The sequence below is a fragment of the Bos javanicus genome, chromosome 19 (genome assembly GCF_032452875.1).
Source record: "Bos javanicus breed banteng chromosome 19, ARS-OSU_banteng_1.0, whole genome shotgun sequence".
In the NCBI taxonomy this organism is placed as follows: domain Eukaryota; kingdom Metazoa; phylum Chordata; class Mammalia; order Artiodactyla; family Bovidae; genus Bos; species Bos javanicus.
This window is the reverse complement of record NC_083886.1, coordinates 12,161,676-12,183,711: the sequence shown is the minus strand read 5'-3', so window position 1 is coordinate 12,183,711 and position 22,036 is coordinate 12,161,676. Positions and strand designations below refer to the sequence as shown.

Sequence of the window (22,036 nt, the reverse complement as noted above, 5' to 3'; positions counted from 1 at the left end):
AATTTTATTATCTTACCCAAGTGCAGTCAATTTGATGGCTATCCATTAGGTATTTGTTATTTTGTTAACTGATTACAAGAGAATTAAGATAAAACATTACAGATGAAGAAAAAAGACAACCTTTAAAGTTTCCTTCATATTTGTCTACAAAAAGAAACATTTGGTCCCATATGAATTCCTTATGTTAATGTACTTGCCGATTTTAAGAACTATTTGGTCACACTGGGAAAAAGCATTGTTCTATTGAAAAATAATGTTTTGAACAAGTTTCTGGAGCTAATGCAAAAAATTACACCAAACTGTGTACTGACCGCTGAGATACTCAAGGATGAGGTAGAGTTTTCCACCGGTCTGAAAGGCATAAATTAAATCCACAATGAAAGGATGCTTTACTTCCTCCAGAATATTCCGTTCTGCTTTTGTATGAGCTGTATCTTTAGCATTTCTTACTATCATTGCCTAAAGGAAAAGAGATGATCTATAAGAACAAAATAGTAGACATTTTTATCCTATAGGATGGGGAAAATCTATTTTGTGCTTTTCTTGCCAACATTAAACTATTAATCTTAGGTCTCACTAGAGACTGAGACAGGGGAAACGGAAGACATTCGCCCCTTATATACATCTGCACTGTTTGGATTTTTCTGCAGTAAACATGTAAATGAAAACCTAAATAATTTGTTTTAATGTAAACAGATCAAGTTTATTCAGATATTCACTAACTTTTTTGAATGTATACTCTTTTCTAGGCTCTTAACAAGAAAGCAGAATTCATAGGAGTCTCCAGCCCATAGGAGCCTAAAGTCCCAGGGAAGAGAGAGGAGTCAATGGAGCTAAGCACCAGGTGCTGTGGGTGAACAGGCAGAACTAGATACGACAGCCTGAAGTCTTCCTGCAGGTGGTATACCTGAGCTGTGTCATAAAAAGTTACTAAGATAAAATGTGGACGGTGGAGAAAAAAAAAAAGGCATTCCCAATGCAAAAGAGACCTGACAGGACTGGGCATGTTGAGAGGATCTATTAAGTAGCTCAGTATGGTTAGAAGCATTTAGGAGATATATTAGGCTGGAGATACAGGTGGAGGCCAGGAAATGGAAAGTCTGAGCATCGAGGCAAAGGCATTTGAATTATATTTTTAGAGGCTGAGAAGAAATCTTGAGCTAAGGTAAATGAATAACCCTTGTCTTTAAGAAAGACAGTTCAAGTAGCAGTGTGAAGTTTTAGGGAAGAAACAACATCTGTTAGGAGGCTAGTAAAGTAAGCAAGAAGTAAAATCTGTAACTAAGAAAACGAAGCTGGGGGGAAAAAGGGTAAAACCGCATCATTAGCACTTTCTTGCCTGGAGAATCCCAGCAACGGGGGAGCCTGGTGGGCTGCCGTCTAAGGGGTCGTATAGAGTCGGACAGGAATGAAGCGACTTAGCAGCAGCAGCAGAAGCACTTCCTGACTAATGAGATTTGAGAAGAATGATACCATGGTTTCTGTGTAACTAACAGTGTCACTGAGGAAATGGAAACAAAGAAGAAAGTTTTGGGGAAATGATACATTGTTCTGGACATGAAAAAAGCATGTACACAAGGCTACTGGTTGGGATACTGTCAATATTTGTAAAAGTGAAACATTAGAAACAACCTAAATGCCTAAGCACAGGACAGTGAATGAAAACCCTATAAAGCTATAAAAAGAATGAGGGGGACCTCCCTGGTGGTCCAGTGGCTAAGACTCTGCACTCCCAATGCAGGGGGCGTGGGTGCAATCGTGGGTCAGGGAACTAGATCCCACATGCCACAACTAAAAGCCCTGCATGCTGCACCTAAGAGAGCAGCCAAATAAAGAAAAATAATAAATATTTTTTTTAAAAAACAAGGAATATCTCTATGAAAGCAAGGTGCAAAAGAACGTATATGGCACAGCAGTATACACAGTATGCTACCTTTTGTGTAAAAGAGGAAATAAAAATATAATAATATGTACATCCTTATAAACGCAATAATGAGCACAACTAAGATAAGTCAAAAGTTAATGAAAGGGAATTCCCTGACAGTCTAGTTCTCACTGCTAAGGTCCTGGGTTCAATCCCTGGTCAAGGAACTAAGATCCTACATGCTGTGTGGTGCGGCCAACAAAATAAAATAAAATAAAATCCCAAAAAGAAACCTATCAAAAAAAAAAAGAGCTAACAACTGTGGGAAGGCAAGAAAAGGAATAGGAATTTTAAGTAAAAGCTTAATAGTTTTATCATTTATTTCTCTTCTTACCTGAATCAATATCATATGTGATTATAAAATGGAGATCTTGAATTCTGAACCATGATGTTTTATACATTTCAAAAAATATTAAATCAACAAGGACAGGGGAGGCAAATAAAACTGAATACAAGAGAAATACATAAATTTAATTGACTTTTATTAGGTTGGCCAAAAAGTTCATTTGGGTTTTTCCATACAATAGTACAAAAACCCAAGTGAACTTTTTGGCCAATCCAATTCTTTGATAATTTTACCACAAAAAGAGAAAGAAGATACTTAAATAACTTTACACTGCACATTCTTAAGTAACATATATGTAAGCATAACAAAAATTGCAAGGAAATCTTAGGCCACACTTAGTAGGCTTGCAGCTACTACTAGTACTATTGGTATTATAATTCTCAAACTATTAGCATATGTTGTACCACTAACTAAATGAGTAAATGTTGTTATCAGGCTTCTCTCAATGTGGAAAAAGATGCAAATGTAGACTGAAGAAAAAAGAACCCTAAAGAACTGGACTGAAATTAGGAATATCAATGTGAAGCCATGATTTAAAACAAAAACAAAACTTCCTAGCTCTGTTCTGAAAAAGCCAGAAGAATGACACTTCAGTGGCAAAAACCATAGCTTAGAAATCAGATCCTGGTTTCTCTACCAAACAAACCAGGGCTCCATGGAAAAATAGATGGTGCCAGGCCAGGGTGAGGGAACACGCAAGGTAAACCTGGAGCACACTACTGTACAGAAAGGAAGTACTCCAAAACTAACAGGGATATGTTAAAGAACACAGAAGCCTTCTTAAAAGAGCTCTCTTCAGAAAAATTTGGGAAATTTTTCAAACCAAAATTTGAATAATGAAAGAAATGGATAACACTATGAAAAAAGTAGTCCACACTGTTTTAAAAAACTAAACTTTGGGACTTCACTAATGGTCCATGGTTGAGGCCTTGCCTGCCAATGCAGGGGACACAGATTTGGACATGGATTTCCAGGAAGATACCATATGCCAGCGCACAGCTAAACCTGTCACCACAACTACTGAAGCTTGTGTGCTCTAGAGCCCAGCACACAAGCTGCAGCTGTTGAAGTCCTTGTGCCTAGAGCCCGTGCTCCACGAGAGAAGCCACCACAAAAAGAAGCCCGTGCAGTGCAACTGGAGAGGAGCCCCTGCTCGCCGCAACTAGAGAAAGCCCAGTGCAGCCAAAAAATACATAAAAATGGTTTAAAAAATTTTTTAAATATATGAAAATCTCTTCTTTACAGAAAAATGACAACTAATATAGAAAAAAATGATACAACAGAAAAGTCTCCACTTTATAATCACCAGAGTATTACTTGATTTGGCTAAGAAATGATGGATAGTAAAACCACTGGGTGTAGAAGATTATTAGGATGGAATATTAGCAGAATCTCTAATTTTCATTCCATAGATACTTTTTAATTACAGAGGGAAAACGGCAGAGGTAGAATGGGAAGTTTTGTGGACACCACCTTAACCAAACGATCAAACTCATCAAATAATGAGACAGACTAACACTATGAGCTTCCTAAGGACACAATACTCATGTAAATATTCCTGCAGAAAGCATTTAACTTAAATTTAAAATTTAAGCATTTTCATTAGGAAATAATGAAACATATCCAAATCAGGGTCACTCTGCAAAATGACTGGCCCAGAGTCTTCAAAAAATGTTAGTGTCATGAAAGACAAAAAAGTAAAGGAAACTAAAGCAAAAGAAACTAAAGACACAGGACTCTAGAGTAAAGGAAACTGAAGACACCAGACTACTCAATGTAATGTGTGATCCTTCTTTAAATCCTCAATATTAAAAACAAAAAACAGCTGTAAAGGATACTATTGACATAACTAGGGAAGTTTGACTATAGACAATGTATCAGGAAAACAGAATTGTATACCAATATTAAACTTCCCAAATGTGATAATTACATTGTGGTTATGTATACTAGAGATTTTAAAGGCAAAGTGCCATATCTGCAAATAACTTTCAATTTGTATAGCAAAAAAATTAAAACTTTGAAAAAAAATAAAAAAATAAAAACTTTGAATATACATATGTGTACATACAGAGAGAGGAGAGATAAAGGGAACGGCAGACAAAGAAAATACGGCAAAATTAACAACTGGTGATCACTGTACTATTCTTGCAACTCTGCAAAGTTTGAAAAACTTCAAAGGTGTTATTTTTTACCTGTTCAGGAGGTTTGAATTGTTTAAATAAGTAATTTTGAGAAAGTCTGAGAAGCAAGACATCAAGAAGATAAGATGAAGAATTAGGGAAGAAAAAATCACAAAAGAACCACAGAAGTCAGGGGAGTGTAGTTTCAAAATGCTGTGGTCAATAGCTTCAGTGCAACAACAGAGAGGTAAATTAAGGATGAGTTAAGGAAAGACTTGATAAGGGACAGAAATGGCATGGACCTAACAGAAGCAGAAGATGTTAAGAAGAGGTGGCAAGAATACACAGAAGAACTGTACAAAAAAGATCTTCACAACCAAGATAATCACGATGCTGTGATCACTCACCTAGAGCCAGACATCCTGGAATGTGAAGTCAAGTGGGCCTTAGAAAGCATCACTACGAACAACGATAGTGGAGGTGATGGAATTCCAGTTGAGCTATTTCAAATCCTGAAAGATGATGCTGTGAAAGTGCTGCACTCAATATGCCAGCAAATCTGGAAAACTCAGCAGTGGCTACAGGACTGGAAAAGGTCAGTATTCATTCCAATCCCAAAGAAAGGCAATGCCAAAGAATGCTCAAACTACCACACGATTGCACTCATCTCACACGCTAGTAATGCTCAAAATTTTCCAAGCCAGGCTTCAGCAATATGTGAACCGTGAACTTCCAGATGTTCAAGCTGGTTTTAGAAAAGGCAGAGGAACCAGAGATCAAATTGCCAACGTCCACTGGATCATCGAAAAAGCAAGAGAGTTCCAGAAAAACATCTATTTCTGCTTTATTGACTATGCCAACGCCTTTGACTGTGTGGATCACAATAAACTGTGGAAAATTCTGAAAGAGATGGGAATCCCAGACCACCTGACCTGTCTCTTGAGAAACCTATATGCAGGTCAGGATGCAACAGTTAGAAATGGACATGGAACAACAGACTGGTTCCAAATAGGAAAAGGAGTACATCAAGGCTGTATATTGTCACCCTGTTTATTTCACTTCTATGCAGAGTACATCATGAGAAACGCTGGGCTGGAAGAAGCACAAGCTGGAATCAAAACTGCCAGGAGAAATATCAATAACCTCAGATATGCAGATGACACCAGAGGAACTATGGCAGAAAGTGAAGAGGAACTAAAAAGCCTCTTGATGAAAGTGAAAGAGGAGAGTGAAAAAGTTGACTTAAAGCTCAACATTCAGAAAACTAAGATCACGGCATCTGGTCCCATCACTTCATGGTGAAATAGATGGGGAAACAGTGTTAGACTTTATTTTTGGGGGCTCCAAAATCACTGCAGATGGTGATTGCAGCCATGAAATTAAAAGACGCTTACTCCTTGGAAGGAAAGTTATGACCAACCTAGACAGCTGATTGAAAAGCAGAGACATTACTTTGCCAACAAAGGTCCGTCTAGTCAAGGCTATGGTTTTTCCAGTGGTCAAGTATGGATGTGACAGTTGGACTGTGAAGAAGGCTGAGTGCCGAAGAATTGATGCTTTTGAACTGTGGTGTTGGAGAAGACTCCTGAGAGTCCCTTGGACTGCAAGGAGATCCAACCAGTCCATTCTGAAGGAGATCAGTCCTGGGTGTTCATTGGAAGGACTGATGCTAAAGCTGAAACTCCAATACTTTGGCCTCCTCACGTGAAGAGTTGACTTATTGGAAAAGACTCTGATGCTGGAAGGGATTGGGGGCAGGAGGAGGAGGAGACGACAGAGGATGAGATGGCTGGATGGCATCACCGACTCGATGGACGTGAGTCTGAGTGAACTCCAGGAGTTGGTAATGGACAGGGAGGCCTGGTGTGCTGCAATTCATGGGGGTGCAAAGAGTCGGACACGACTGAGTGACTGAACTGAACTGAAGGAAAAGACTACTGGATCTAGCAATTAGATCCCTGGTGACAAAGGGAAAGAGTTTCATCAAAATAGTAGAGTTGTGAGTTCAAAAGATAGTGAGTAAAAAAAATAATAGAAAATGACTTCTTAAGAAATTAGTCTATGAATGGCAGAGACTGGAAGCTGTGATAAACTTCGAGTAAAGAAAGGATTTATTTTCTAAATATGGCAAAGACATGAATATATTTAAACAGAGAATGAAATCAGGATGCAGAAAGAGAAGTGACAAAAAGACGCTAAGCAGGCAGAAAGAGAGGGGATCCAAACATAAAGAGAGTGTTTGGCCTTGGAAAGGAGGAAGAACACATCTCCCACTAAGCCTGGAGAGAGAGAGATGAAGACAGGTGAAAATGCAGACAACACAGCATTAGGGTAAGAAAGGTGAAGGGAATCGTGTCCGACAGCCTCAATTAGGAAGAGAGGCGGTTTGCTAAAAAAGAATAGCTGGAATGACAGTAAAGTCTCTACTAGTTGCAGAGAATGGCAGGGGCTGGCTAGGAACCTTTGGTGGGTACTGAGGGTCTACATGAGTTGGGGACTATGAATTTTTCCCAGTAGCAATTTAAAGTTTGTGTGATTTCTACCAGTGATGTTCAATAACTGAGATACAGGAATAAAGGAGTATTAACAGATAAACTGATTAGAGCGTTCTGGAGGACAAGGTCAACCAGGGATAGCAGGTGACTGACGTGGCAGAGCATGTTGATTAGGCTAGAGTAGGTATACAGAAAAATTAAAAGGGGACTAAGAACTTGAAGGGAAAAACAGAAAGGTCAAAGCACTAAAAGGGCCAAAGACCAGGCACTATAGGAATAAAAAGCGAGAATGTTGTTCTATTATAGTCCAGTGTTTCAGAAGAGGACGATACAACTATGGGGCCTGGCGATGTGAAATGGAGGTGAACGCTGATGGATTTGAGATCAATGAGGAATTAGAAGGCTAGGCAATCGATTACTTACTTAATACAAGGATACAGAATACACCCAGGAAAATAAGACTTGAGAGTTGGGGGGAAATGACTGATAAACACTAAGAGATTAGTATAAGCTTAATCCTCAAAGTGGGAAGGTTTTGACTAGAGTAGAAATTATAGATAAGCTTATCAGTTCTTCCCTTGAATTACACAGTAAGCAGAGTGAGAGCATAGATTACATTCGTCTCAAGTGCTAAATCCTAGTCTCTAGCACACTACAGAGTCTCAGCTGGTTCAGTAAAAGAAGGAATGAAAGAAACATGACCAATCTGTGAGCTACAAGCCTTTGGCCAAAGGTTGTAAAATTTACAATGTAAGCTGAACTAATGACATGGGCAATGATATTTTGCTTCTAGAGTATACATTTTGATGCAACTGGTAGGACAGAGAGATAGTTGTTGGAAACAGTCTATTCCTCAACATTCTAAGCTTCTCATAGTGAGTAAACAAGCCCAGGAGAACTAATAAATCCAGATGGATTATTCAGACATAAGCAACTCATTTAAGACAAGGGAACATCTGGTTTATGATTTTATCTTTAAGGTTAGAAAGAGGTAAATTTTTACCACATACTCAGGCCAAGAGGGTTAGTACTCTCTGCTTCCAGGGATAACAAAATCAAAAGAAGAAACTCAAAGGGAGAACACAGTTATCTTTACCTAGGGATTTAGGAATTAAAACCTTGGACCTAACCCTAGCTTTTCGGGAACAGCAAGGAAAGAATGAGACAGTGAGTGATTCTCTAGCCAGGCTTAGGGAAAGAAAAGCCACACAGTGAGAACGCATGGTAACTAAGCAAAAGAAGAGGCAAAGCAAGTTAGGTCTTCAATGCCTGGGCACAAAAAGGAAGCCTGACAAATGGCAGCAGTTACATCTATGGACTTCCCAATATATTAATCCACACCCGCTTACCATCAGTAGGGGGAAAAAAAAACCCTCTTCTTTCCATTAACGATATCTGTGCCAGACACTTAAGATATAATTATGACTAATTTTGCTCAGCCCTGATTATCAGGCGTTCATAAACAACATATCAAAAGGAATGGATTATTCTAAGAAACCTGACCAGTACTTCTTTCAACACTGCAAGAACAAGTATTATTTATACTGTCTCCAATTTTAGACTTAAAATACTGTATAGATAAAAAAATCCATAATCTCAAATGATTCCAATGGGAAAGCCAGAGAGCAGATTAATTCTGGCTTACTGATACAGAAACTGAAGTTGAAAATACCTAAACTGCTTCTTTAAGACAATCACCAATAAAGTTGTGGTCACAGTATTTGTTCCTCAGTTTTTAAATTAAGAAGTCATTTGTACTGCTTAAGTAAAAATCAGGGACAATAGGATGATATATAAACATTGTATTTTTTTTAAAAAGTCATTTTCATTGTCTTAATATAGTTTCCTACTAAGATTTTAAGACAGTGAGATATTTTCAGAAATCAATCCCAAACCAAAAGAACAAGAAACCAAACATACACAATCCAAGGTTAATAAAACAAAGAAACACATGTAACTCTGCATCTCAAAAGGTGAAAACAGAGGGGGATAAAGCAGTTGTATGAGCAAACCTAAATGCCTGCAAAGAGGCGTAACTCAAAAAACGTGCAATCCATCTATAAAGCCCTGAACAGTTAGTGTTAGTCACTCAGTTCTGTCTGACTCTTTGTGACCCTACCAGTCTCCTCTATCCATGGAATTTTCTAGGCAAGAATACTGGGAGTGGGTAGCCATTCCCTTCTTCAGAGGATTTTCGGGACCCAGGGATTGAACCTGGGTCTCCTGCACTACAGGCAGATTCTTTACCATCTGACCCACCAGATAAAGCCCTAGCAGTGTTCAAAAATTAAAAGTAAAAATAAAAGGAAAGAAAACGAAAACAACATGAAATCATTAAGGACTATAGAAGGCAGAAGGTGGAGGGCTGAAAACAGGAGGATTATCTCAAAGTCTCTGTAAGAACAGATAGATCAGCAAGATTCCCAAATCTATAGTAACCAGCCAGGAACTACCACTTGGAGAGATGTAGTCTCCAGAAAAAAAAAAAAAAGAGTGAAGGATCAGATAGAGTAGAGTGCTGAAGTAAAAACTTGACCTCGCTACTCAGCCATAATAAAGACCAAAACAATGCTATCTGCAGCAACACGGATGGACCTAGATACTACCACATTTAAGCAAAGTCCGAAAGAGAAAGACAAAATACCATATATCAGTTACGTAAACAAAATACAACAAATAAAGCTATCTACAAAACAGAAATAGACGCACAAAGCAAATACACTCGTGGCTGGGGATAGGGAGGGAAGGTAGAGGCAAGGTTTGGGAGTTTGGGATTAGCAGATGCAAACTAGTACACAGAGGCTGGATAAACAGCAAAGACCTACCACATAGCACAGGGAACTATAATAAATGTCATGTGATAAACCATAATGGATGAAAAAGAATATGCATGTGTAAGTGAATCGCTTTGCTGTGCAGCAGAAATGAACATAACATTGTAAAGCAACTATACATCAATAAAGTTAAAAACAAAACAAACATGATTTCAGTAAAAATCTGATGTTGAAAGGTGAGATCTCCATCTCCTGTCTGTCATCCAGCCCCAGAATGCTTTTTCTAGGCAGAATAATAGAGGATCTTTCCCAGCACGAATTGATCCATATCAGAAAAAAGACCTTTAGACACTGACGTTTAGAAGTTCTTAGTCAACTGCCAGCTAATCTCATGACTGCACACTGGAGAAGGCTACACGTACTCAGCTTCTGATCAGCTTCTCAGAGTTCCACTCTTCAAGGACACCAGACATGTAAAGAAGGCCCCTAACATGGCAACAAAACACTAAATCAAAGTCAAAGAAAATAGGAACTTAGACAAGAGACATGCCCATCAGACAAAAGAATATTTCGAAGAATTTATAATTAAAATGTCTCAGAGGAATAAAGGAAAATATTGTACTCACAAAATAGGTATAAAAAGAAAAAAAACAACAAAAAGAGCTTTGGGGAATTACAAATATGATAGTTTTTAAAATATAAGTAAGGGAATTCTTTGGCAGTCCAGGGATTAAGACTCTGCACTTGCACTGCCAGGGGCCTGGACTGGATCCCTGGTCGGGCAACTATTAATGAAATCCCACAAGCCATAACGCAAAGCCAAATAAATACACTAAATTTTAAAAATGATTAGAAAATAAATTTCTAGGAAAAACCTCAGAAAGTAAACAAAAAGATAAAGAAATGGACAAGTGGAAAGGAAAGAAAAACAGATGATCAGTCTAGGAGGTCCAACACCCAAGTAAACGCAATTCTAAGAGAAGAAAACAACCAGAGGAAAATTATCGAAGAGATCATAAAAGAAAATTCCCTGGAGCTAAAAGACGAAAACTTTTAAGACTGAAACAGTAAAAATAAATAATAAGAATCAAAGCAAGACACATCACTGCAAAAATTTGGAATATCAAATTCCCCTTCTTTCAGTTTCTCAGGAAATCACCAGTAAATGGTCACCAGAGCGAGGGAACAGGACACAAACTAAGAAAAAGGAAAATCTGGGATCCAAGAAACAAAGGATCCAACACTGACGGAGTCAGGAGGATCTGAAGGATTGTAGTGAAGGGGAAGTCCAGTAATGACAGCAATGCCGAGAGAAAGATCAGCACAGGTGAGAGCAGGGGACAGAAGGCTCCTCTGGGGTGGCCCGAGCAAAATAAACAGGACTAGTCACTTATCTCATAAGTGTGCTCATACACTGGCCTGAAAGGTGTTTTAGAGTTGATGGGAGGTTTGAGAAGGCAACAGTAGATCGAAAGAAAATGATGCCAGATGAGGATGGGAAAAAGGAAGAAAGGAATAAAACAGGAAGTCAATCTCTAATTCTAAAACTACTGAATTAAGTCACAGCAGAACATGCTTATTACTTAGAAATACAGAGACCAGAACAAAGGGCTAAAGAGTTAACCTCAGAGGAGAAATGAAACAATCTCCTCTGCACCCTCACCAAGTAACCAAGCAGAATAAAACAGGAGTAAGAATGATAAAATGTACCCCACATTCCAAGAGGACTTATAATTGTGGTAGAAATACAATTTTTAACTGAGAATTTTAGACCAAAATATCAATTTTATAGCAATTAAGAACATAGTTGAGGGGGAGGAGAGAAATCACCTTTTTAAGCACCTTCATGGCAAATATTTTCCCGGTATTTGCTCCTGTTACTTTTCGTACTTGAAAAACCTGGATGAAAAATAAAAGTGTGTGTTATTAAAAGCTAAACTATGTTAAGTCACAGTCCCTTAATTCCTAGGTATACGAAGCAAATGATACAGCAGTCTATATTCTTACAGAAACTAGCACCATCAAGGACTGTGTACAAAAATGATGAGCTAAAAGAGCCAGACTACATTCAAGATTTACTAGTGTGCTTAATCACTCAGTCGTGTCCGATTCTTTGCGACCCCACAGACTGTAACCCACATGGCTTCTCTGTCCTTGGGGATTCTCCAGGCAAGAATACTGGAATGGGCTGCCATGCTCTCCTCCAGGAGATCTTCCCAACCCAGGGCTCCCACATTGCAGGCAAATTCTTTACCATCTAAGCCACCAGAGAAGCCCAAGAAAACCGGAGTGGGTAGCGTGTCCCTTTAGGGGATCTTCACTTCCCAGGGATCGAACTGGGTTCTCCTGCATTGCAGGAGGATTCTTGACCAGCTGAGCTACCTAGGAAGTCCTTAGTAGTGAAAACTGTCATACAACACAGAACCTTCCTGTTTATTCTGCTGACATCTGGTGGCAAAAGTGGTCATTACCATCTAATAACAAGCACTCTGTGTTATAAAACAAGCACTCCACGTTACTTTATAAAATCCAAGTTTGCATAGAAAAGACTATAATCATGTTTCCTAGACACACAGAAATTATAAAATAGCTCATAAATTTTCAGAGATGCTTCACATATAACTATTTAATGTTTGACAGGAACTACTTAAGCCTTAAAATGATTAGCCATAATATCCTCTCATGCAACAGCTAAAATATGAGATTCACAGTGCATGTGCTATACATTCACAATGATTAAAACAGACGAGAATGTGTCCTAAAGCCTAAGAATAAACTACAAATGCCATGTTTTGCAAAAATTAACCCTACACAATAGCATAAATAGTTCTCAAGCTTAATCTTAAGTACTAACATGTCACCCAAACTCTGTCTTTTGAAAAAGAATGGCAAACAGAATGTCCAAATTTTCTTGAACAGAACACTCAAAGGTGAGGTCTTAAATTAGAAAGTTTCTGGCAAAACTATGAAACCGAAAGATGTTCTTCATTTTTCTTCTCCTCTTTTCAATTCTTCAACTGCCCTAACTCTATTGCTCTGAATACTGCAAGTCAAAGAAAATCAATTTAGATTAAGGTCTCAGTAACTGATACCAATCTAATGTGCCATGCCTCTTGAAAGTAAGCAGTAGTTTGTTTTTTAAAAGAATACCTATAGTCGGTACCATTTAACAAAAGAAAGGAATGAATCCTCTAATAACAGATACTCCCTAGCCCAGCTGCCTATTTATTTATTCCACAAATATTGACTGAGTACCCACAAAGTGCCAGGCTGTTATGTGAATGGTAGTAAGAGGAGGAGAGCTTCTATACATTGCTCAAATAATACCAGGTTAAATGATCCTGTCCTTTGCTGAGAGCTTACAAAGACTGAAGAAGACAGCTGGAAACGGTGTAAACATTAATCTACCCGAGACAGACAAAGACAGCTCTCATTTCAAAATACTTCCTACCTTTCCATAGCCCCCTTTACCAAGTACTCGAAGGAGCTCAAAACATTCTGGTCTGATTTTTTCTGGCCCTCTGTTCACACTAGTTTCTGAGATTTCAAATTTCTCACAATGTTCCATGCCACTGGGGAGAAAAACAAAACCAAAAGTAAATTTGTGAGAAGTTAAATTACCTTCAGCGTATTGTTAGAATGAGAATTATACTCCAATTAAGTAAAAGGAAAAAAGTACATGATAGCAAATTTAGTATCTGTGCTCTAAGTTAATGATTCGATGACATGGTAGGTCAAGATTAGGGTGGCTTGAGAACTGTCTGCTGATCTGCTTGTTTACAGAATGTGCTACTGATTATTGATTTTCATAAGCATCAAATACTCCCAAACTAAGATGAATTAGAACAAGTTTATTAAGCTGACAAAGGAAAAAAGTCTTCTAGTTATTCAAATTTAGTTTATTCAAAATGTCTGAGGTTAGATATTATCCAACTGTACTTGGCAACATCAGCAGAAAATCTAAGCACTTTCTAAAAGTACCCAATTAGTTCAAGTTTTCAGCTAAAAATTCTTGTTATTACATTATAACCATGCATCTTTCCATATATACTTAAAGGTTCCAAAAAGGGTAGCAATTTATCTGTCTTTTAAATGCTTTCTATGAGTGATCTTAATTTCCCCACAATCCAAGGCTTTTTACTTGAAGGTGGGATACACCTTATTCAACTAATGAAGCTTTCCCAGAATGACACAAGAATGCACAAATCTCTGTTTAGATGATGCATTACAAGCAAAACAAGAGGGATTTGATTTGGGGAGCATTTCTAAAATTTTTATTGTTCAGTAGGAAAAGGTAGTTCTCCATATTAAACTAATAAAAATCTTTTACACACTTAGACTCATAATCAGAATACTCTGAATTTTAATAATCTTCTTCTCAAAATCCATACATGATCTCAAAACCCCAGATATGTTTTCATATTGGTGCCAAGCTCAATAAACCAAGTCTCTGTATGACTATATATTTAAGAATAGGTTATTAAAATCACATGATGGCTGTAAACTGGAGCTGATATAACCTAAATTAAAAAAAGACAGCACAGTGAAACCTTTTCAAATATACTTACAGTTCATATGGTCCAACTCCCCCATGGTCCATGCTTTCATTTAACTGACCCTGAAAAATATGTTAAAGTTTTAAAAATAAATAATCCCATAAACAAGAAATTTAAAAATGTAATGCTTCACCCCATTACTGAAGGAGAATGAATGAAAGAAATCAGCTTACAAATTCTCTGTGCTTTATTAATAGGTAAATGTGATGAACAAAGTAAAGCACACAAACAATAGTGGGGGGATTTCACTTTTAATTTTATGTGACAACTAAGCTGTAGATGCTGCTCATCAATGATCTACAAACAAAACCGGGTGATTTCTCCTTCAAAAATTACATGTATGCAAAGTATGTATTCTGCATTTTATTAAACTAAAGGTACCGCATTCTGAGTTAATCAAATGACTTATAAAAAGTTATTTTGACATGCTTTTGATAAGACTAACATAATGCTAGAAACCTTATGTAACTGCAACCTAACCAAGCCTAAGGTAACCACAACCATTCCAAGACATTGTCATGAATGATACGGCTGATCAAAGCAAAACAGTTAAGCAACAGTCTCAAATTGTGTGGAGTCATACTGGCCAAACATTTATTCTGACCAGAGTATAAATGAGTGCAAAACTCAATTTAACCCTCTGTACAATAGCAAAATGAACAATTCAAAAATGAAATTAAGATGACTCCATTCACAGTGGCATCAACAGAATAAAATACTTGGAAATAAATTTAACAAAAGTGCAAGGTTTCAATATTTAATAACTCCAAAAACATTGCTGAAAGAACTTTTAAAAGACCTAAATAAATCAAAAGACACTCCATGTTCATGCATCAGACAACTTAACATTGTTAAGATGGCGATACTAAACAAATTGGTTTACAGATTCAACTCAATCTTTTAAAAACACCTAGTCCCTTTCTTGCAGAAAGTGCCAAGCTTATCCTAAAATTCACTCCGAAAATCAAGGGTGGGGGTGGGGTGAAAACAGTCTTGAAAAAGGAGAACAAAGTTGGGGGACTTACATGTCCTGATTTCAAAATGTACTATGAAGCAACAGCAATTAATTCAGTGTGGTACTGGCATAAGGACAGAAATATAAATCAATGAAATAGAAATGAGAGCGCAGAATAAACCCTTCCATTTATGGTCAACTGATTTTTGACAAAGATGCTAAGAAAATTCAATGGGAGAGAGACTTGTTTCAATAAATGACAGTTCAGGACAATCGCATATCCACATGTGAACATTTACTTTGGATCCTTACCTTCACACCATGCGTAAAAGTGGGTCACAGACCTAAATGTAAGAACTAAAACTACAAACTATAAAATTTTTAGAAGAACTAGGAGAGAGTAAATCTTCACAATCCATAAAATAAGAACATACAAAGAACTTCTATAACTCAATAATAAAAAAAATAAGTAACCCACTTAAAAAAAAATAGGTTAGGATCTGAACAGGCATTTCCACAAAGAAGGTAAGTGGCCAAAAGTCACATGAAAGTACGTTCAGTATCATTAGCCCTTAGGGAAGTGCAAGCCAAAACTCTATGGAGATATCACTTCACATCAACTAGGATAGCTACAGCAGGATAGCTACAATTAAAAAGACAAAAAAAAAAAGTTTGGCAAGGATGCAGAGAAATTGTAACCCTTATACACTGCTGGCAGCAATGTAAAATGGTATAACCACTTTGGAAAAGTTAGGCAGTTTCTTCAAAAATTAAACATAGACTTACCATATGATCCAGCAAATCTATTCCTTGGTATCTACCCAAGAGAAATGAAAATAACATGTTCCACAAAGACTCAGGCATAAATGTTCATAGCAGCATTATTTACAATAGCCCCCAAATGGAAACGACTCAGATGAACATCAACAAGTGAAATGATAAATGTCGCTGACATTAACAATGGAATACTATTTGGCTATAAAAAGGAATGAAACACTGATATATACTACAACAAAGATGATCCTTAAATCATCAACTTGAGTGAAAGAAGCCAAACACAAAAGGCCACGTAATATATAAGCCCACTTATGGACGCTCCAGAAAGGCACATTTACAGGTATGGGAAACAGACTAGTAGCTGCTGAGGGCTGGGGATGGCAGTGAGGAGTTTCTGTTGAGGGCGACAGAAATGTGCTAAAACTAAATTCTGGTGATGGCTATATGACTCTATAAATATACTAAAAGTCACGGAACTCTAAAATATAACCTGGCAGCAGAAACTCAGTTATTAGTATTATAAAATGTAGCTTTAAAATGAGTATTCTTAAATACAGTCTGATTATGAACTCTCAATTTCTATCAAAGGCATCAAAAAATTAGAAGTTTTAAAGTTTTTATTAAGAATTTTGGAATAATTCAATGAATATTTAGGTGAACTCATCTTTCTTCAAAGATACCAGTACACAGTCATGATACACAAAGGCAATGGACAGTATTTTTACACAGTGAGTGGTCAAATGCGCTCTCAAAACAAGTGTTTTAGTCAGAACTTGCCCACAGTGTGAACAACTCAGGATGAAGTCTAACACCAAGGATGTGTGTCTCATGATTAGACCTAGGCAAATGGGGTAGAGTGGGGGGAGGGGGGTGCGGTATCAAGGGAAAAAATACTTGCAGTTTCAACTTGATACAGCTTCTTTTGTGTGGGAGGGGCAGGCAGGGGTGGTTATCATTAGAGGATTTTTTTTGGGGGGGGGTCTCTGGGGCTTCATACAATCACCTATGAAGACTTCACTTTAAAGACAAAAGGCTAACTTCTATAAAATTGGTATTACATAATTGTTTTACCTTTAATATTCACTTTACTTAATTCTAAATTAAAGACTACAGAGTAATTAACACTGAGCCATGACTTTGAAGCCACCTAGAAAGAAGCCACATGCCCTGGGGCTATGTTTCACTTCCGGAGTCAGCCAGGCCTGTCTTGCCACCTGCATCTGGGCTTAGAACTTCCTACCGTTACTTCTGGAGCACAAGCATTTTGAGGCACAATTTTTTTCTGCTACTCAATGGTATCTAGAAGTCCAACACCAGAAACACCAAGCTATTCTGCAGGACATACTGACGGTTATCCTTCACAGGAAACTTTATGCAGATTTTTTTTCTGCCTTAAGCTTTATGACCCATCTAATGTTTTTTTGTGTATGTGCCACTACGACTGACAAAGTAGAATTCTCCCCACTGTGGCTCAGGGGTGAAGAGTTCTCCTGCCAACGCAGGAGACGCATGTTCAATCCCTGGATTGGGAAGATCCCCTGGAGAAGAACACGGCAACCCACTCCTGCATTTTTATCTGGAGAATTCCATGGATGCAGGAGCCAGGCAGGCTGCAGTCCATGGAGTCACAAAAGAGCTGGACGCAGGACTTAGTGACTAAACAATAAGGTACTATAGAAGGTAACTGTTTCAAACTAGCCCATCAGAATGACTATTTACAAAGTTTTAAATTAAAATTATACATAAATTCAAGTTAATATGCCTTAAGTCCCAATTTTATAAAAATTTAAACAGTTTAAAAAGTTTTAAATAAATTGTTACAGAATGGGTGAAAAATATCCTTAATCTAAATATTCATTAAGTCATTTATCTACTTGCCTGCCTGTTCACAGATATTTCCTTATAAAATAAGGTTCAGTAATCTGGGGAAAAGAAGTAAATCTGGCCTCAAATACTGGCTATTTAAAAGTACATTACAGTAAGTATCTAATAAAATGCAAGATATTGAGATATTAATAATCATGAACATCTGAATACATATTATCTATATACCACTATTTTTCAAAACACTAAAAATTTTTTAAACTTTTTGCTCAATAAAAATCTACTAACCCAATCTGAAATTCGGCAGGAAGTCTCTATTTCAAATTTTGAACTAGCAGAGTAAAAATTCATGATTTTTTTAAGTTGCATTAACAATTTTCTTTTACTCTTTTAACCTGTGTCTTCACAGAAAGCAGAGGTTTCCAACATTTTCATAAACTAATGAAAAAATTTCTAAAGGAAAACTTTCCTTTAGTTTCAACTCTGTTCCCAAATTATATTATCACCAATGAAACAGAAAAACAAAAACCCTTTCAACCACTGGTTTTAATATAGTCCTTAAAACTAATTCTCATCTTTTAGTCACTGAAAAATTAACTGCGCCATGTAAATACATCTATTTACTATAAATACATATATTCACTAATATAGATTCACTCAGTGTAACATACCTAAAAAGTAGGTATCTCTAGGACTTCCCTGGTGGCCCAGTGGTTAAGAATCTGCCTGCCAATGCAGGGGACACAAGTTCAATCCCTGGTCTGGGAAGATTCCACATGCTACAAGGCAACTAAGCCCACATGCCACAACCACTGAAGCCCTTGTGCCTAAAGCCCGTTCTCCACAACGAAAGGAGCCACCGCACCACAGCTAAAGAGTAGCCCCTGCTTTCTGCAACTAGAGAAAGCCCGCACACAGCAACAAAGACCCAGCACGGCCAAAAATTTAAAAATTAAAAAGCTGGGGGGGGGATGTATTTCTAAATAGGACCAACGACAAAGAGAAAAAAAGCAAGGAAGGAAAGAAAAGAAACTGCTGTTCTAAAAATGCAGTACCTCTAGTATAACTGCATTTATTATTATGTCTTTATGTATAGATGAGGGTAAACTTGAATGATTGGTTCCTTGGCAATCAGTTAACACTGACAAGCTCTATTTCCATAAACCAGCTAACTACATAATGTGCCAGGATATTTTGAGAGTACTTGATATACTCTATCTCACACAGTCTTCATTTTATGGAGAAGAAAAAAGTCTTTTTTCTGAGTCTTTAGTCTGAGAGGTTAAGCAATTTATTTGAGATCATGCAGTCAGTGAGCGTGGCTGGAAGGATCTGAATTAGCTCTGACACACCACAAACAAGTACATTACAAACAAGACTAGTGAATGCAGTGAAGAAGCTGTGCAACGAAGCTTACTGAATTGTGTCAGAAGATACTACCACTAGTTATCTCCGTGGTCTTGGGCAATCATATCCCTGGTTGATGCCTCAGTTTCCTTTCTGTAAAATGAGGATGTGAGGCTACTCTGATATGCACCAATGTTTTAAAAGCTTGTGTACTAAAGGATGGGGGCTTCCCCAGTGGCTCAGGGGTAAAGAATCCGCCTGCAATACAGGAGACACAGAAGACTCGGGTTAGATCCCTGGGTTGGGAAGATCCCCTGTAGGAGGAAATTGGCGGATTTCTTGCCTGGGAATCCCGTGGACAGAGGAGCCTGGTGTGCTACAGTCCACGGTGTCACGAAGAGTTGGATACGACTGAGCACCTGATGGATGGACACACTAAAGGATACAAATTCACAAACAGGATTCTAATTATATTATTAGAAATTCACAGTAGTCAGATTTTCTAAGAATCTAAATTTCTCTCATTTTTCAGAATTTTAAAACCTATAGAGAAACCGGGATGTCACTGAATCTCCTTGGGTGGCCAACCCAATTCCACTCCAACTCTTTATTTGTCCACCTTGCATCTCTTAGAATAACACACTCAAAAGAAACATTTTCGACTCCAAAAGCACTGCTATGTTAGATATATTTTGCTGAAGCCTCTTCCTCAAAATCCGCTTTAATTACCTTTGTAATTAAAGCTCCTCTCCCTAGGGTAGTAGTCATATTTCCTCCTCTTTCCTATTTCCACCAATTTCTCTGACCTCCTCTTCCACACCTGCTCAAAATCCTATTTGCCTGTACCCAGCAGAATGAACATTCAAGAGGGGTCCTAATTCACAGCAAGAATCTTAATACGGTATTTTACTTTCAGCTCATAATAAACCCAAGGTCTGGAAATTTTATCAGTTCAACTGGTGAAGATTTTATTGATATAAAGCACCCTTATCCTTTCCTCCCCTGCTTCGCTCCCAAGCCACTGCCATATGGAGCCAATATAACTGATGAGAGTACGTTATATGTAATGAAAGTAATCCCATATTTGTTCCATTGAGAGGCTAACTGCAATTCCATATGCAAGCACACTAAAAAATATACATCAGGGATATTTCCCTAGCGGTCCAGTGGTCAGGATTTGGCACTTTCACTGCCAGAAACCTGTTCAATCCCTGGTTGGGGAACTAAGATTCCACTAGCTGTGCTGTGCAGCCACCAAAAAAAAAAAAAAAGTATATATCTCAATACCCACCTTCCACACAGCCCACACTGCCTGATTTCGATTTAGACTCAACTGATAAGAAGAGCATTTCTGTTCTATAAAACCTATTTTCCTAAAGTATTTAACATATATAGCATCTTCTGTCAACAAGCAGGAAACAACTTACTTGCCAGAGGGAGGAGATAGGGTGGGAGAATAAAAAAGGGAGGCCCCTTCTGTAGTTAGAGCAAATATCTGACTTGAGTCATAAACCCATGTACTCATCTAGACAATGGAATTTACAATCTAAATTATCATGAGGTTATCACTGATGGTCATTTGCCCCAGAATCAGTGATTGAGCATGACAACACTATTTGTGAACGTCAGGTACAACTTGTGATTTTGCAATAAATTTATCTTGAATAAAGAATAAGACAGCAAAGGTAAAAACGAGCTATGCATTTAGGAAAAACAATTCTAAATTTAGCACCCTAAATTACAGCAAGGAAAACCCTCACACCACCATTCACAAGTCTCAGTTCAAGCAATTTATTTTTGGCAAGCCAAATCACAGCTGTCAACGTTGGTTTTTTTCCACCCCAAAATTACATCAAGTATTTCGAAAAAAATATAGACATCTATAACTAAGGGAAAAGTAAGTTACAAATGCCGTGTGTCGTTATAAATTATTTTTTTAAGTCACACGGAAGGGGTTTTTTTAATTAAAAAAAAAAAAGCAAACAAACAAACCCTGGAAGATGCAGCAGAGCCCCCTTGCTCCCGAAATAAAACTCCTGGTGGCTGTAACTGCAGCGGCAGCGCTACTCCCGACAGAAGTTTTCAGCTGTCACTTCTAACAGCTGAGCGCTTCCTAGGAGAGAAGCGACAGGCCGAGAAGAGAGGTGGTTGTGGGACGTCTGAAGATGCAACACTTGAGATCTTACAGTCGAAAGGACACCCTTTCCGCGCTTCACCTGCACTTACGGGACACCCAGCAAACGCAGTCCCCCTCCCCCCCGCACACGCACACGCTTGCAGCACGCGCGCCCCGCACACTCAGGTCCCGGGGCTCCGGGCAAGTCCGCCGCGCGCGCCCGTCCCCGTCCCCTCCACGGGCTGCTCCCGGCTGCGCTCATCCGGGGCGAGGGGCGCGACCGGCACCTGCAAGCCCAGCAGCGGCCTCACACCTGAGGGCCAGGTCCTCCCCGCCCGCTGCCCCGCTCCGGGCCGCGCGGCGCCTCGACTCCTCCTGGATCTCCGGGAACGACTCGCGCCCCCCGCTCCCGGGTCTCCGCGCCCTCGGACGCGCCGGGCTTTCCCGGGCCCGCGCCGCCGCCCCGGCCCTGTCACCTCGGGTGCCCCCCCCCACCCCAACCCCGGGGACCCCGGGCCTCACCCCCTCCTCCAGCTCATCCTCAGAGCCCGCGTCCTCTGGCTGGTCCAGGTCTATGTCAAACACCCCTGCCATGTCCTCAGCTTCCCTGTCTCGGAAGTCCGGCGCTGGGTAGAAACCGTCCCGCCTCCGTCGCCGCCTCATGGGCCCGGACCCGCCGCAGCCACCGCCGCCGCTGCCGCCATCACCGGCCGCTGGGGCTCAGTGCGTCTGCGCCTAGGCCCCAGACTGGCTCCTCAAGTTCGGCACCGAGGCATGCGCACAGGACTCCGTGAAGCCGAAC

The 22,036-nt window shown here is 39.0% G+C and overlaps 1 protein-coding gene across 4 annotated transcripts in view; it reads right to left on the bottom strand.

The window, feature by feature from the left end:
• The window catches only part of RPS6KB1 (ribosomal protein S6 kinase B1), a 40,438-nt gene extending 18,446 nt beyond the window's left edge, over nucleotides 1-21,992 (bottom strand). For 2 of the 4 annotated variants that reach the window (XM_061390193.1, XM_061390191.1), the window contains exons 1-5: nucleotides 21,757-21,982; nucleotides 14,228-14,277; nucleotides 13,111-13,231; nucleotides 11,490-11,558; nucleotides 312-459 (exon numbers count right to left, since the gene is read on the bottom strand). In XM_061390193.1, the coding sequence (XP_061246177.1) occupies nucleotides 312-459; nucleotides 11,490-11,558; nucleotides 13,111-13,231; nucleotides 14,228-14,277; nucleotides 21,757-21,897 (529 nt within the window). In that variant the 5' untranslated portion in view covers nucleotides 21,898-21,982. Of the gene's footprint in view, nucleotides 1-311; nucleotides 460-11,489; nucleotides 11,559-13,110; nucleotides 13,232-14,227; nucleotides 14,278-21,110; nucleotides 21,217-21,756 lie in introns of those variants that run through there. The other 2 variants (XM_061390194.1, XM_061390192.1) reach the window with 2 other exon arrangements.
• Nucleotides 21,993-22,036: the final 44 nt, after the last annotated feature.